At 36.4% G+C, this 18,041-nt stretch overlaps 1 protein-coding gene across 1 annotated transcript; it reads right to left on the minus strand.

Moving 5' to 3' along the window:
* Nucleotides 1-6,009: 6,009 nt before the first annotated feature.
* On the minus strand, nt 6,010-9,311 carry LOC113711530 (non-functional pseudokinase ZED1-like). The gene is made up of 2 exons (XM_027234688.2): nt 8,125-9,311; nt 6,010-6,661 (listed from the first exon to the last, which is right to left on the minus strand). The coding sequence occupies exons 1-2, from the start codon at nt 9,162-9,164 to the stop codon at nt 6,619-6,621; spliced, it is 1,083 nt and encodes a 360-aa protein (XP_027090489.2). The 5' UTR covers nt 9,165-9,311; the 3' UTR covers nt 6,010-6,618.
* Between the last annotated feature and the right edge of the window lie 8,730 nt (nt 9,312-18,041).

Raw genomic sequence — 18,041 nt, forward strand, 5'->3', positions numbered from 1 at the left:
TCATGAGGAAGGTGCATTTTTTTGCATATATTGTTACAAGCATTAATCAATGTTACGTAAATGCATTTTGTACAAAAGGTTGCATTTCAAACACGTAATCTTTCATGTTCGCAGTTGATGTCCTTGTAAAGACTGGCATAGGAGTACATGCATTCCACATTGCAAGTATTTGTTTCGGTATTTTTTGTGCCAAAGATGTTCCTAAAGTATGATATACCAAAACAATCAATTAGTGAATGGTATCACTTGACTTTTTTGCTCTAATTAATTGAGTATAAATTATAATTCGATGACGTAAAATATCTTTTTATTGGAAATTGGAAAAAATTATCTTATAAATCTATAACTAACGTAATATGTCTAATAATTTTTTGATATGACCTAAAATTATATTAGTTTGAAAACTAACTTTGTTTTTTTTTTAAATTATCTTACATGATTTCAAATGACTAATTTCTGTAAAACAAATCCTATCATAATGACATTCGCATCTCAAAGTTCACATTCAAAACGTAGAGTTCTAATGGTAGGAAGTGCATAGTTGCTATGCTTCACTTGCAAAGCAAGGACAGGGGCAAATGAGTCGAGCTCAATCAACTAGTTGGCGAGCTTGTTCGGTCACATTAACTAAGTTCGAGTTTAAGTTCGAGCCTAATATGCAAAGCTAAAAAAACTTGTTGAATTTAATCAAACTCAATTGAGTTTTACATAGAAAAGTTTTTTAAAATTTTTTTATTTGCAGTATAAAATGACGATTTGTCTCTTGCTTAAAATATAAAATATAAATTTACGTTTCTTAGATTCAATTATGCTCAATTGAGCTTGAATTAAGTTTGACTTGACTCAATTTGCACGAGTTCGAACTCGAGCTTGAGTAAGGCACAACAAAATCGAATTCGAGTTCAAACTCGACTTTTAAGAGTTCAATGAGCTAGAGATTGAGGTTGAATCCAAGTTTTTTAATTCGAGTCGAATTGAAATAGTGTACTGCTTAATCTCGACTCGACTTGATTTGTACCCTTATTCATGACCTTATCCTTTGTCATCTCTTACGCCATTGTGAGTAACGTGTAATTTCTGTGAAACACGTATTTGGTGGTGGATAACTCAAGACTCTGGAGCCAAGCCATTTTGAATTTCTTGGGCAATTTTTTGGGACCAGGATTCCTGATTCAAAGTTTGGACCTTAATAGACTCGAACACGAGCCCCCCAATAAACTGAGTTGCGTGGTACAAAGTAGGGTCCGTGTTCAGTTTTTAAATGCGTTTACCCGAATCAGAATGCGTGTGATCGATATTGCTAGAGGCTTCTATTGCTTTTCAAGATTGGACTCAGGAAAAATACTCAGCCAAGGAAAGACTAGGCTCTAGAGATCTTAAAAATACTTCTTTACATTTTTTCTTCTTTGATGTTGGATTTTTGGTTGACTTTACTTAGTTTTTCCCCTAAATTTCTATAGCTTTAATATGAGGAGCACTTTATTAGCAATTTTGGAGGATGGCTCCTTGTGGTCTTCAAAAGTTAGAAAAAGGTGGACATAAGATAATGCATCTGCCATTGCAAATATATATATATATATATATATATATATATGGCTTTATCAAATGATTTTATGCACTTAGAATTGATGGCGAAGGAGTTTTATTCCACCAATTGTAAAATATCATGTGTATCTAGTTGACACTTGACAGACAGCTGCCAAAACGGTTGAGGTGATGGTGATGACAAATTGGCAATGGTGGTTGACGTTGTGCATATCTTTCTCATCTGTTCTGACATTGGAAACAGCTAATGGAAAAATGCCTCTCTCGGCCCGTTTGGATTGTATTTTTCATGATTTTTCATGAAAAAATTACTGTAACGATTTGATGTATGTAAGAGAAAAAGATAATAAAAAAATATGATCAGAGAAAAAGACGCAATTTTTCTACAGAAAATGACAGTCCAAACAGGACAAGAATTCACTAACTCCAACTTAACACTGCAGCAGAGCATCAAGATAATATAACAATCATATGACAGAATCACAAACACTTGGTACACATATAAGGTTGATTTCTACGTGAAACCACAATCACGCAGTTTCTCAGTGCATTCTACTGAAATATCTTTCAATGTGCCCTTTTATATCTTTTCTCCAGACTTTTGTCAGATTTTATTGCCAGCACCAAGTATCCAGAAATTTTTGACAGGCATTTAGCAGATTATCTCAACGAAGAAGATGAAGAAGAATTAACATTAGAATCATCAGATGAAGACAACTACTCCACCAATTATTTCGATGACTTGGGGCCAGACGAATTACACAACATAGAAACATGATGGAAGGATAAGTAAGTCAACCCACTCAGCCTTGTCTGCCACAACCGGATTCCAAGACTTTGAGGTCCGAAGAAAGCTGTAAAACCTTTTCACATCCGAAGAAAGCATTTCATGTGGTATTGTCAGAAAAATCATTATCAAGAACCCACTGCATTCGTTAACCCTGTCCAGAGGAAGGCATGCATCAAAATCAGTCTGCAACGAACCACTTCGCATGAACCCGACTACACGAACGAGTTTTCTTGCCGGCTGACAAACCAAAGACCATTAGAGTTGCTGAAAATTATTGTACAACCGATCCATATTCACTACTGTTGATAAGACAACTCACGCATTTAGCATAGAACTTTTAGTGAGACTGACTACCTCATGTTGGTATGTTTTGAACCCATCAATATTTGTCATCTTCAACGAACTTTGCTTGCGTGTTGTAGAAACCTGAGGCATAGCTGATCTGAACCTGAGGCATACCTCATGTTGCTTTTCTCATAGTTGTAGGCCCAGTGAAGACAAATAACACTCAAATTCAATATGATTGTTATTATCAAGTATTAACAAATATAATACAATTGTGGGGCTCAACCAATTGAGTACAAGACGACATGCAGCTTCAAGCAACAAGATTTTGATTACTTATCCAACTAAAACTCTTGAACAAGACCAAGTGTTGTGCAAGTTTAAGTACTAATTTGATCAAATTTGACATAAAGGCGAGAGCTACATCTCGATTTTCTTTGCACTAAGAATTTCAAACATTGAATAACATTATTTGAATTTTTAATCTCTAAGTTCAATCATTTACATGGTAAGCAAAATTAGCGGAATTAATTAAGGAGAGTGCACATAATGTACAAGTATAGCAATTGCGGATCAGTAAAAAGACTAATTCCACTTTATATCCTTTAACTTGAACTTAATTTTTACTTTGCACCCTAAACTTTAATTTGGAATACATTGGACCCTAAACCCTAATCTCTCCTTTATCAATACACTAGTCTTGTCTTACCAAGTCTTTGAGTTAAATCCAAACTCAATTGCCAACAAAAGAGAGCAGATCTAACAAAAATTTGGGAAAATGAGGGCTTCAAGCGGATCTAACAAAACACTACGGATTCCAAACCTAAACTTAGAAAAAGTTTCCAGAGAATGTGCCAAACACCAAAATAGTGAAGTGAATTAGAAAGAAAGCAGTACCAAATTTCTGTTGTATAGTGCTCCATCGTGCATAGGCAAAATAGGGATAACACATAATGACAAGATTTTTTTATACCAAACCCAGCATAACATTGAACAATTATGTGCAGTGTACAATATGCAAATTCAAAGAAAAGCTGAGGATGGCAAGAAAACTTTCACTACTATCAATGTAAACACCACTACTGATCTTCTTGAATTCTTGGCCATTTGGCCCTTGACATTATTGATGACCATCATGAACATCAATATAGCTATCTAGAGGCTCTATCCCTCAATGATAAGGTCATTCTTGTTGGCCACAGCATAGGTAGTGGCTGTGCAGTTTCCTCTGCCATGGAAAGATTTCCTAAAAAAGTAGCATTATGCGGCATCTGTTGCAGCGTTTATGCTTGGACCTGAACTGAGCACATACAAACTCGCGGTGCACTACAATCTGGGGATAGATATTTACGAAGACAGCAAATTTACAACAGATGGAATCCCTTTTGATCCTCCATTGACTCTCCTGTTTGGGGCTAACTATAGTGAAAGACGCATCTTTGTTGATGAGAGAGGCAAAGTTCTTCAACGATGATGAATTGAGACGACAATTTCTGGTTACAACGCAGAAGTTTGGATTAATTGCTAGAGCTTGTCCTGTTGCCAGAGAAGATAAGGGAATACCACCAGATCTCCAAAGGTGGATGGTACTACAAAATAATCCGCCTGATTTGGCTACTGTAATAAATGGAGCAGATCATATGTTCATGATCTCTAAAACCAGAGAAGCTCTACAGCTATTTGCTCGAAATTGCTGTGCAGTTGATGAATCATGCTTCTAGCTAGTCAGTCAACATTGTATTTTATGGCTGACGTAAAATTTTACTTTTTTTTTTTTTTTGGTGTGTTTGCAAGTCTTTGGATCCTTTATTTTCGTTATATCTTTTGTTACTTATGAAGAGCATTGGTGTACACATGTACAATGGTGGATCTACCTGCCAAAGGAAATTTTCACTTTTAGGCATAAAATTTTTTTAAAAATTTTATTTTTGCCTTGCCAATTCATCAATGCATCCCTCCTGACCAAAGTAAAATATACATTGCACTATTGCAGGTATCAGATGGTAGAAAATTTATGTTTTTACCCATATAATTAGTAGAAATTCAATACATTATGTACCTACGAGTAATTTGATAACATTTTTCATTTAATAAAAATGAATACTACAAGAACAAATTCAATACTTTAGGGAGTTTAGTTTACTTGTAAGCTTTTCTATATTAAGAAAACAAAAGTACTTTAATGAGTTAAGAGCATTAGAGGATTCTTTATATTCTCTTATTTTATTCTTTTTAATAATGCATGTTGCTAATTGCCCTATAGAAATATTATTATTGCGCCTTTCTTTTTCTTTACTGCAACCTAAACCAATTATTCTATCCAAAGCTGTTTTACCTGTTGATTTTCTCATACTGGTAGGCCCAGTGAACACAAATAATACTTAAACTCATATGTATTATTAGCAAATACACTACACTACATCTGGGACACAACCAATTAATTGATCACAAGAAGATATGCAGCTTCAAACAACGACAACAGTTGATTACTTGACCAACTAAAACTCTAAAGAAAGACAAGGCAACTACCTCCTCGCTATTCTTCATTTGAGGTATACTCTATCGTACATATATGTGACTAGAACCGGAAGTGTAGCACCTGAACAGTGTAACATTTTCTGAATGTCTTGTAATTCTATGTAAACTTTTTGTGCATTCTTACAACAAAGGTATGATATTTTCTTACTATTTATATAGGTTTCATATATAATAATTGTGTCTCTATTATTAAGTTTTATAAATAGTTTACGTAGAATTACACCTTATTCAAAAAATATTATATCGTTCAAAACGGTTGTTACTGACAACTATTCATACCCTTGATCCACCAGAACCCAAGAGGGCAGCTCACTTACCTTACATTTGGTTAACACTTGGGGCTTTTTATAGTTTTGATAGGATGGTTAACCAGAAAACTACAAACCCAAAGCTTACTAATGTTGGAAGAGGGGTACGAATGATTGACTAGCAATCATTCTTAACAGCATATTTCATTTCAAAGGAGTTGTAATCTATCACAAATTAACTTATGCATCTTTTTAACAGGAAAACTATATTCATTCATTGTTCAAAACTACGTAGATGTGAGTTGTATCAAAAATTACGAGACATTGTTTGGACCTTACGTTTTAAATTTCTGCACTATTAATTGGCCAAGTATTAGTGACCATACCTTGTTATTGGGTCCCAATCCCTTGCTGCACTACCCTTTTTGTTTTGTGTTTAAGGCGATAAAATATCACCGGAGGAATTACCTACACCGACATTTCTATTTTGGTCCAAATTAAACAAATATTGACAGTTTTATTTTGTTTCCACAAATATGGAAACAGAATTCTCAAACTTTATAGTCGACTTAGAAATCAACCTTTTTTTTTCTCTTTGTCTCTTCATGCCCAGTCTAACGCCTATTGACAATAAATTCTCCACAAGGGGTAAAGATTCAGTATTATTTGAGGTTAAGCACTACTTCAACCTAAGCTAAGAGTGAGAGTTACGTCTAAAGTCTATACGAACCACCTTTAGAATTCTCCGCATCCTACGTAATGATGGGAGCCATAAGTAAAACTAGTAGAGCCCTTGTTAGGATGATATTAACTGGGTTGGAAAGCCTGCATGAGCTTTAGAATGATATGGACTGTCCATGTGAGGATTGTTAAGGCCTCGAGGGGCAGAAGTCAATACCCAACATCTCAAGTGAAGGCAAAAGTCACGTCTAGAATCTGTATCAGTCATCTCCGGATTCTCCACAACCAGGTGTGATTTGGATATGAATTGCGCTTTGTAACGCAAAGACTTGGAAGGAGATGAATATGACGCCCAAAAAGTTATGATTGGACAGGTTAAAGGCATTCGATTTGAACATACAGTTGCTGTGGGACACAGGACATTAAAAGAGGATCTTGCGCTGAAATTCCGAAGAAGACTCATGGAAAACCCCTGTCAGCCACGAACGAGTGTTCCACGAATTTCTTGAACTTGGACAAGATCAGGAAAGATCAGAAATTCCTATGAGCCCGAGAATTCCATGAATTTCTTGTACTTGGAGATGATATGGAAAAGAGAAGAAGAAGAAGAAGAAGAAAAGTCAATTGAGAAAATGAAAAATACATGCCTTTGAAATTGACTTGTACGTGTACCAAAAACAAACAAAATTATTAATATTTCTATCAGTGCATATTGGTGAGAATCTAGATTAAGCTTCTACAGGGATAAGTAGTGAACTCAATAATATTACCCTAACTTCATGAAAGCTCATTAAGGGAGAAATACACAGTTTTGGTCCCAATGTTTAGTATCTGCGGTATTTGGTCCCTAAAATTTTGGTAAAAACAAGTCTTGTCTCCGATATTTCTAACTTGAAGCAGATTCAAGATATTTCTCCAAGGACAGTTATGTGCAGTCATGTATTTTTTAAAATAAATTTAAAGACAAAAAAGAAAAATAGTAGGCGACTTTAAACAACAAATTAAAGGCTATAATAACCTGCACGTGAGTAACGAGTTAACCAAGCGAAAGCAGAAAAAAGAATTTAAAAATTCATGTGTTTGTTAAAATAAATTTAAAGACAAAAAGGAAAGAAGCAGGTGACTTAAATAACAGATTAAGGACTAATAACCTCCACATGAGGAAGGAGTTAATCAAGAGAAAGTGAAAAGAAAATAGAAATTTGTTAAAGTACAAAGATAAAACCAGTCGGTCTCCTAATTAATTAATTAATGAAGAACTCGTTTTCACTTCCTATCCCGTTACTCTAAGGAAAGAATTCTAACATTCAACTTATAGTTTAAGAAATCTCTTTGTTTTTTTTTTTTTCTGGTTTTTTAGGTTAAAATTACTATGTACCATCACGCGCATTATTCTTACTATTTAGAGTTAGTTGCTATCTTTTTTTTTCTTAATACAATTTATCAACACAGGACTACAGGTGAGTAATTGGGAAAAATCCGTCTGAATTTGCATCAAATTGAAAACATAAGGACTAAGTTTGTTATTACCGAAACTCTACAGACTAAAATCGAGCGAGTACCAAACACTAGGGAATAAGCCTCATTTCTCCCAAAAAGCAAACAAACTCACTAGTTGTGAGCCTTGAATCCAGCATTTTCAATTTCTGGGATCGAATCATTTATTGGTTTATAATAATTAGTTTCCAAAATACTTTGACATTATTTGCAACCTATTACGCGTCAGTTCATCTGTTCCTCTTGTCCTACTTCTGGTTGATCTTCAATCATCTACTTTGCTTGTGTATATCAGTAGCCAAAAAATTTATGGAAGAATGAACTTATTCCCATGGTAACACGTTCATCAGAAAATCAGCAGTTTTAGGGCAACAAACATTATTATAGTGTAGTTTTGGAATCTTTTACACCCCCTTAATTGCCAAATACCAAAAACTAGCCTTTTCTATATCAGTGGAAAAAGCATAATTCAAACCCCAGAACCTAGCACACAGAGCAGTAATGTTGGTAAAGCACTAGAGCTAAGTATTGCGAACAGACCTCTCCATCTGGCGCAGCTCTTTTGCAACATCAATCATATCTGGCCTATTTATTCCCTCATATTCTGTGCATCTCAAAGCAAGATCAAGAAAATCAAGCAACTGCTGCTCCATCTCATCCTTATTGTTCCCTTCATCTTCCAACATTCTCGGATCAGCAATTTCTTTGACTTGATGAGTCACAAGGAAGTCTTTAACATAATCCCGGATATGAATTCGCTCTCTTGTTCCTTCGCGATACTTCATTGCATCTGTTTCTCCAGTAAAGAGCGCGAGCATTAGCACGCCAAAGCTGTAAACATCAGTCTTCTCAGTAACAAGACCTGAAATCTTGTATTGAGGGTCCAGATGTCCACCTTGGCTTCCACCATGATCTTTCACTTGAACCTCTCCAGGGGGAAGGAATACAGAGAATGTGAAGTCAAACAATTTAGCAACACCGGAAGGGTCCATCAACACGTTAGAAGGGGTTAAATCCCTAAAAATTATAGGCGTACGAAATGATGTATGAAGATAAAGCAAGACACTGGCAATATCTTTTGCGATCTTAACTCTGCATTTCCATGATAGAGCTTTACCATAAATGCACCGGCTGAGGCATTCATCAAGAAATTTAGTTCCAGGAGCATATTCATACACCATAACTGGAAAGGCGGAATCTAAACAGCAGCCAATTAGATGTAACACATTCTTGAGGTGGCTCATTTGTGAAGTGACGACTATGTCACGAATTACTACGTTGGTTGGGGCTAAGTGCCAGACAACACATGTTGCTATACCGGTAAAACATCTGATCAAAACAGGGCGTTCTTCTAAATTACCTGTGAACATCTTGCAAAAAAAATTTCGACGGCCGTGTCCAGAAACATTTCGAAGTGCCCTCTGGAGTTCTTTGGTAGTGAAGCATCTCATAGGAACATTGTATCGTCCACCAAAACAAGAAATTAGCTCCTCTAGAACTAATCCCCCGTTGGTACATAAGTTAGACTCTCTGGACTTACTTCGTCTGAGAAATAGTAAGACTTTTCTGATTGGATTCATTAAGGATTGTGTATTGAGAAAAGTTTGTAGAATATATCAGAGCTCAGAAAATGGAATGTATGTGATGAAGCTGAAGAAAAAAGCAGCAGGATGAAGCAATATTTAAGGGATATCTGCAAAAGAGAGATATTATCAAGTCTTCAGGACAACATCCTCATCTTGACTTCTGTACAAAAGTATGAACGAAGAAATATCTGAGCAGTTTCTCAGTGCATTCTACTGAAATTCTAGTTAAAATATTCAATGTGCCCTTTTATATCTTTTCTCCAGACTTTTGAAGTTTGACCTTAATCTAGTAGTAAACACTCGTATTATACCCGTACAATACAAGTTCGCACGTATCATTCAAAAAAATCTTCCGTATTTCATACATTTCAAAAATATTCTGAAAAATGCTCATACTTTTCAATTAATCATATATAACTTGTAATAAACTTTTAACCTATTATACTTCACGAATTATACTTCAATTTTTCAAAAAATTTTAAAATTTGAGTAAGGATAATGATACGAACCCACCTAGAAGGCCTGAACTCGTATCCCATTTGTCACGGATCTAGACGCTGAAATCAAGTTAAGGGCGGAATTCCTTGACTCTACTAGACGAACAACTTGCGAACCTTGAATTTAATCGCAACCCACAAGAGTTTGAATAAGTGAACCTAGGAACAAGGTAGAAGACACCACAATCAAGTGTGATTCTTGATTGATAAGTCCAATGAACATTCAAGTAAATTCTCAAGTATTCAAAGAAGAATCTCTTAGAAAGAGAGTTGTTATCACACAAGTGAAAAAGAGAGAGTAAAATTCTGATTGTCCCCCTGATAACAGGAAGGGAGGCTATTTATAGCCTTTACAAAAGAAACCCTAAAATTATTTGGAAAACACTTCGGCCCACTTGAAGACTTAAGCTGCCCGAATTGGTTCCCTTTATGTAAACCAGCAATTAAACTAACAAAACTAACTTAAATAAACTAGGAAACATGGCAAAAACCATTCGGCCTTAGTGGAACCAATGATTGGCTGAGTTAACAACCTTAAATAGGAACTAAGCTTCTTCATTTTCGGCTTCAATCACTTGAACAAGTGTACAAAGTTTAAGATCATCAACTATGAGCCCTTGAGCTTCACTTGACCCTCCTGCTTGCACTTGAACTTGACGAACTAGGGCTTGTATAGCCTCTTGAAGTTGCTTAGCGTGACTCCTTGTAATTGGACCTCGGGGAACCACTATCTCTTTACTTGACATTGGTTGGCCCCTACTCAAGCTGCTATCAGATAATGGCATACTTTTTGAATTATATATAAAGTAACAGCAACATATATCATAATAAGTGTAGATTTACACAAATTAAAATAATAAGGTGATAAAACTTTAATAAATTTAACTTCTCATATATAAAAATAAGTTTAAAATTGGTATCAATGTAGCATAGTCTTCAAAAATTATAGTAAAATTTATCCATATTTTTAGTTCCATAACTTTCAAATATGTATAATTTTTTCAAACATGTATTTTTACGCCGAACTTTTAATCATACTATTGAAAAAAATTCCGTATAATATACATACGTATAATATATCTCATATTAGTAGTGCCCTCTAGTCCAAACCAAATCTGGGAAGAGCAAGTGTGAATAAATGCTAATTACAAACATCTTTCTACCATTGAATATATTTTAATATAACTGAGTCATTGTAAGTACTAGGCAACATTTGAACTCCCAACCCAGTACAAAATCGGACTCTAAGAGATCCATTCCTGACTACTGGAATAAAGTCTAGTGTAAAACTTTCATCAACCTCCCAACTTATCGTTCCTTTAATATCCTTATTTTCAAATTTTAGATACTTTCACCCCACAAGATGAACAATTTCATATGAAAGTAATCATTTGAATGTATATTGTATTTATAATTTTTTTAAGATTCGTATGTAATGCTACCATGATCCTTAGTAGTGAAATTTCAGAAACTCATTTGGTAAAATAAAGGAATGAATAATAAAGTAAAGGAAAGGAAAATAAACTCCATTTTGTAATTAATTTCTATTGTAGTTCTTCAAATCATGGTGGAACTCCAGAAGACCCTCAATTTGTAAAAGCTCATACTGGTGAAAATTTTTGGTCTTCGTCATGGGTTGATCTTGGATGATATTTTATAAGATGGAATGACTTACAAGGGGGGCAAAAAAAAGAGCCCCTTTGGCTATTTGAGTTGTTCATATTGTTTATCATATCGTGCACACAAGAACTCTTACCGAGTTGTTGCCTCGGTGAAGTTGATCCGAGATCCTGTTGGGAGTGGGCTAGCCCATTTGTGCAAGAAAGCAAGTGCTTGAGGGTTTCTCAAGCTTAAATATGATTTTGCAGCCGCGCAAGCATGGTGTGAGAGTTAGAAAAAATCAGCCGCCACTCCTTTATTGTGGTGAAGAACGACGAAGAGAGAAAAAGAGCTAGAGAGAGATAGAAACTTTAAGGTCTTGATTGGAGGGTAATTCGAAATTCGATTGAGACGAAATTTTACACACGCGATCCTCATGTCAGGCTCTACTCATCTACCGATTCAGATTTCAGATTTCCTTTTCGTTCGGTAACACCTTTCCAAACTCACTTCTTTGACAGTTGTAATTTTTGGGGGTGATTTTATAGCAGATTTGCTTGGTTGATATTGGTGCTATTATTGTCATCCGAATATTTCGAATAGACCTGTGTATTCCCATTATTGTGATAATGGAGTTTTTTTGACTGGACTAGGTCCCGTAATTTTTTCCAATTGGATTTTTCACGTAAAAATTTTGGTGTCCTGTGCCTTCTATTTTTCTTGCATTTTATTATCACTGTTAGCATTATTACTTGGTGATTTGATTTGTTCCTGTTTTAACTGGTACTTGAAAAAAGAGAAATTTATCCTGGGCTAACTCTGATATTTTGTACCTGTACTGATACCCCTTTCCCAACAAGTGGTATCAGAGCAGTCAGGTTAGACTGCTCATTTGTACTGGTTAAAAATTGATGATTCAGATAGTGGTTACATGATAAAATTGAATGCCATTAATTATTTAATTTGGAAACCCAGAATGGAAGACTACTTGTATTGTAGAGATTTGTTTGAACCTGTTCTAGGGGATAAATGTAGACCAAGTGATATGAGTGATGAAAAATGGGCTAATATGCACAAGAAAACTGTTGGTAATATTAGAAAATGGATTGGCTAAAATATTTTTCAACATTTTGCTAATGACACCGGAGCTGATATATTATGGAAAAAGCTTGAGAGTATGTATGAAAGAAAGACAGGTTTGAACAAGGCTAGTTGTCTGAAGCAGATTACTCGAATGAGATATAAGGATGGGGAAGATATGACTGAACACTTGAGTAATTTTCAGGGATTGATAAACCAGGTAACTACATTAAATTTGAATCTGGATGATAAAGTGCAGGTTTTATTACTATTCAGTTCACTACCGGATAGTTGGAAAATCATGGTGGTCTCCATCAGTAATTCAGCTCCGAATGGTGTATTGACCATGGCTATTGCAAAAGAGGCCGTGATGAATGAAGAGTTCAGGATGAAGGAATAAGGAATTGTTTATGAGACCCAGGCCTTGGTAACAGAAAAGAAAGAAAGAAGAGGAAGAAACAAAAATAGAGATCCCCACAACAGGAATGACAAATCCAGAGGCAAGTCTGAATCACGAAAAAATGTTGCATGCTATTATTGTAAAAAGAATAGGCATTATATGAAGGAATACAGAATCCTAAAACGGGATCAGGCTGAAAAAAAGGGTAAGGCGAAGGAAAAAGATGATAAGGACACTACAGCAGTTGTGATGTGACAGCTCATGATGATATGTTTGTGTTCTGTTACGATGGTCAGGTAAATATTATTCATTATGATAGTGATTGGGTAGTTGATTCGAGTGCATTCTATCATGTTATTCCTCACAGACATTTCTTCTCAACCTACACCGAAGGAGATTTTGGATATGTTAAGATGGGAAATGGGGTCTCATACAAAGTTTTTGGCATGGGAGACATATATTTGGATACAGATACCGGGTGCCAGCTGATATTAAGAAATGCTCGACATGTCCCTGATATTCACCTTAATTTTATTTCTACAGGAAAACTTGACGATGAGGGTAACCATAGTTTGCAAGGTAAAGGCAAATAGAAACTCAGCAAAGGAAATCTCGTTGTTGCTAGAGAAAAGAAGCAGAGTACTCTCTACTTGATGCAAGCCAAGTTGGGGAAGGGGGAAGTCAATGCAGTTCGTGATTTATCAATTGACCTTTGGCATAGACGACTTGGGCACATGGGTGAAAAAGGAATTCAGACACTTGTTCGCAAACAACTCCTATATGAAGTTAGAGGTAATGTACTTAAACCTTGTGTTAACTGTATTTATGGAAAACAATACAGAGTTGCATTTAAAAATTTTCTTCTATCTAGAAAATTGAATCCGTTAGAATTGGTGCACACTGATATTTGCTATATGAAAGATAAGTCTCTTGGTGGTGCTGTTTATTTTGTAACTTTTATTGATGACTTTGCTAGAAAGGTTTGGTGTTTTGCTTTAAAATCCAAAGATCAGGTTTTGGATGTGTTTAAAGATTTTCATAGCAAAGTTGAAAGAGAGACTAGCAAGCAGTTAAAGTGTATTCGTGCTGATAATGGTGGTGAGTACAGAAGACCATTTGAAATCTATTGTAAGTCCCATGGAATCAGATTGGAGAAAACTGTACCAAAAACTCCTCAAGAGAATGGAGTAGCATAGAGGATAAACAGATCCATCACTGAGCGGGTCAGATGTATGCTCTCTAATGCTAAACTGCCAAAACCCTTTTGGGGTGAGGCAATGAGGACTGCAGTTGATTTGATAAATCTTTCTCTATCAGTTCCTCTAGATGGTGATATCCCAGAGAGGGTATGGACAGGAAAAGATGTGTCCTTTAAACACTTGAGAGTTTTTGGTTGTTGGGCATTTGTTCATATCCCCAAAGATGAAAGGTCAAAACTTGATGTAAAATCAAAGCAGTGCATTTTCCTGGGTTATGGACATGAAGATTTTGGTTATAAGCTGTATGATCCTATTGAGAAGAAGGTGATCAGGAGCAGAGATGTTGTCTTCTTTAAAGATCAAACCATTGAAAACATTGATAAAGGTGACAACTCAAAATTCTCAGATGACATTCCTGCTAGCTCAAATTCTGATCCAGATCTAATTCCAGTACCTGTTGATTTTAATCAAGAGGGAGCTGAGACAGAGCAGAGAGAGGATGTTAATGACGGTGATAATCCTACTGCTGATGAACCTGACCATGAGGCACCACCTACTCCACCACCACCACTACCACCACAAGATGAGGTTCGGAGATCTACCAGAGAGAGGAGACCTTCTAGCAGATATAATCCTCATGAATATGTGTTGTTGACAGATGGAGGAGAGCCAGAGTCCTACGGTGAGGCTCTAGAGTATGAGAATAAAGAAGATTGGTTGCGAGCCATGCAAGAGGAGATGGTGTCCCTGCATAAGAATCACACTTATGAGCTAGTGAAACTGCCTAAGGGCAAGAGAATTCTGAAGAACAAATGGGTCTATAGGTTGAAGACTCAGGAGCACAGCTCACAACCAAAATACAAAGCAAGATTGGTTGTGAACGGATTTAGTCGAAAGAAGGGTGTAGATTTTGAAGAAATCTTCTCTCGTGTGGTAAAAATGTCATCAATTCGAGTTGTTCTTGGTATTGCAGCTAATTTGAATTTAGAGATCGAACAACTTGATGTGAAGACAGCCTTCCTGCATGGCGACTTGGAAGAGGAGATCTACATGGAGCAACCGGAGGGGTTCAAAGAAAGTGGTAAGAAAAATCTTGTATGTCGTCTCAAGAAAAGTTTGTATGAGTTGAAATAAGCATCGAGACAGTAGTATAAGAAGTTTGACTCCTTCATGACAGACAATGAGTACCACAGGACTATATCTGATCACTGTATTTATGTGAAAAATTTTTCAGATGGTAATTTTGTTATTCTCTTGCTATATGTTGATGACATGTTGATTATTGGCCGTGATACTATAAAAATTGACAGGTTGAAAAAGAAGTTAAGTAAATCCTTTGCAATGAAAGATTTGGGTCCGGCTAGACAAATATTAGGATTGAAAATCTCGCGAGACAGGCAAAATGAGAAGCTTTGGTTGTCTCAAGAAAAATACATTGAGAAAGTGCTCAACAGGTTTAACATGAGCAATGCTAAGGAAGTCTCAACTCCACTTGCAGGTCACTTTAAATTGAATATCAAACAGTGTCCTACAAGTGAGAAAGATAAAGAAGACATGAAGAAAGTTCCTTATGCTTCGGTCGTTGGTAGATTGATGTATACTATGGTTTGCACCATGCCAGATATTGCTCATGCAGTTGGAATAGTCAGTCGGTATCTCTCTAATCCCGGTAAGGAGCATTGAAATGCTGTCAAATAGATTCTCAGGTATCTCAAGGGAACTTCTAGATTGTGTTTTCGACAATGGTAAAATTATACTAGATGGATACACTGATGCAAATATGGCAGGTGATCCTGATAACAGGAAGTCTATATCTGGGTACTTGATGATTTTTGCAGGGGGAGCAGTGTCATGGCAAAATAAGTTACAAAAATGTATCGCCCTTTCTAGTACGGAGGCAGAGTATATTGCAATCACCGAAGCGTGCAAGGAGACTCTTTGGTTGCAGAAATTCCTTCAGGAGTTGTGTATGAAGCAAGAAAAGTATAGTCTTTATTGTGACAATTAGAGTGCTATTCATTTGTGTAAGAACTCTACATTTCACTCTCGATCCAAACACATTGATGTGAGATATCATTGGATTCGGGAAGTACTGGATTTCAAGTTCTTGACACTTAAGAAAGTGCATACAGATGATAATGGTGCTAACATGTTTACTAAGACATTACCTAAGGAGAAACTCTTGTTTTGCAAACAAGAAGCAGGTTTGGTGGAACCCCCCAAATGAGCTGGAGGGGGAGATTGTTGGGAGTGAGCCAGCCCATTTGTGCAAGAAAGCAAGTGCTTGAGGGTTTCTCAAGCTTAAATATGATTTTGCAGCCGCACAAGCATCGGTGTGAGAGTTAGAAAAAGTCAGCCGCCACTCCTTTATTGTGGTGAAGAACGACGAAGAGAGAAAAAGAGATAGAGAGAGATAGAAACTTTAAGGTCTTGATTGGAGGGTGATTCGAAAATCGATTGAGACGAAATTTTACACACGCGATTCTCACGTCAGGCTCTACTCATCTACCGGTTCAGATTTCAGATTTCCTTTTCGTTCGGTAACACCTTTCCAAACTCAGTTCTTTGACAGTTGTAATTTTTGGGGGTGATTTTATAGCAGATTTGTTTGGTTGATATTGGTGCTATTATTGTCATCCGAATATTTCGAATAGACCTGTGTATTCCCATTATTGTGATAGTAGAGTTTTTTGACTGGACTAGATCCTGTGATTTTTCTCAATTGGGTTTTCCACGTAAAAATCTTTGTGTCCTGTGCCTTCTATTTTTCTTGCATTTTATTATCACTGTTGGCATTATTACTTGGTGATTTGATTTGTTCCTGTTTTAACTAGTACTTGGGGAAAGAGAAATTTATCTTGGGCTAACTCTGATATTTTGTACCTGTACTGGTACCCCTTTCCCAACAGATCACGACGAGAGAGAAAATCTATAGGCTTTTAGTTGCTTCGTGAAGAGGTGATTTTCTATTGGACGAACTGTACCAACTGCTGGAGTGATCTCCTGAATGAGGTACGGCTTGGCGGAAGTCACCTGTTCATGTTATAAGAGGTGGGGCTGGATCATCTGGTTTGCCTCCGACGATTTAGTTAGTTCCCAGAAGGATATTAAGTAATGGAGTTTTTTAGAGAGTGATTCTTACAGAATATTTCTCCCCCCTCTTTCTGGGTAAGGATTCTGGTATTTATATGGGACAATTTGGAGGGAAGTACGGTGGGATTCAACTTCCTAGGACCTGACAGGCTGAGTGTATCAGTCTGATTTGACAGATCAATGGCAGGGACTGGTCTCATCAGATATCCTGTCCTTCTGCGGGTGTCAGTCTGCGACCCGACTTCGGTTGTCAAGTCAGGCACAGTGATACTTCAAGATAGTAGTCGTGGTAGCTGAGGTGATCGGGATGGATAGGTGGCACCCCAGGTGTGATGGCCTCGGCTCAACATAACGAGGCCCAGGGTGACCATTATCAGGGCCTATGCGGGGGATGGGCTCGGCTTGATGGAGCCGAATTGAAATGACCACCCTCACTTCGCAAATATCTGGAGTCAGAATTTGATTTTTTTTATCTAATTTAAGGAAATTTAACTCTATTTAAATGATTTGAAAAGAAAATCCAAAACCCCTTTTCCTTCTTTCTCTCTTCCATATTTTTTTTGTGAACTATTATTTCCTCCTCTATTCTTTCTTTTCTCTACAAGGCCACTTCGATCAATCCAATTGCATTAATTTAGTTAAACAAGGATACAGTCAAACAGTAAATTGTAGGTCTAACCATTTGAGAATTTTTGTTCTTTGTATACAAAAAATTAAAGGAATTTTATAAAATTTATTCATTTTCTAGTTATAATTGAAGATGTAATTATTTATTGTAAAACGAAAATTGATTGTTAATATTGCCCTGTTAAGTCCTAAATTGTCACTAGCCCAGAGGTATAGCAAATATTCCTTTTAATTGGGTTAATCATGCTCAATTTTCTTTTCCACAGGAAAAATTACAGCCAAGTGGACGGGAAAGGGCAAAATGGAGCGTTAAGAGCAAAGCTAATACTCCGAAGCCTAAAAACAGCACTCACTCAGGGATCGGAGAGAAGCAAAA

The sequence above is a fragment of the Coffea arabica genome, chromosome 10e (assembly GCF_036785885.1).
Source record: "Coffea arabica cultivar ET-39 chromosome 10e, Coffea Arabica ET-39 HiFi, whole genome shotgun sequence".
Taxonomy (NCBI): Eukaryota; Viridiplantae; Streptophyta; class Magnoliopsida; order Gentianales; family Rubiaceae; genus Coffea; species Coffea arabica.

Bases quoted from the DNA above. Each gene is read 5' to 3' on its own strand.
- LOC113711530 (XM_027234688.2), bottom strand. From the start codon at position 9,164: ATGAATCCAATCAGAAAAGTCTTACTATTTCTCAGACGAAGTAAGTCC. The intron at 6,662-8,124 runs GTCTGTTCGCAA...ATCATCTCCAAG, and splicing joins GAGCTGCGCCAGATGGAGAG to TACAAGAAATTCATGGAATT.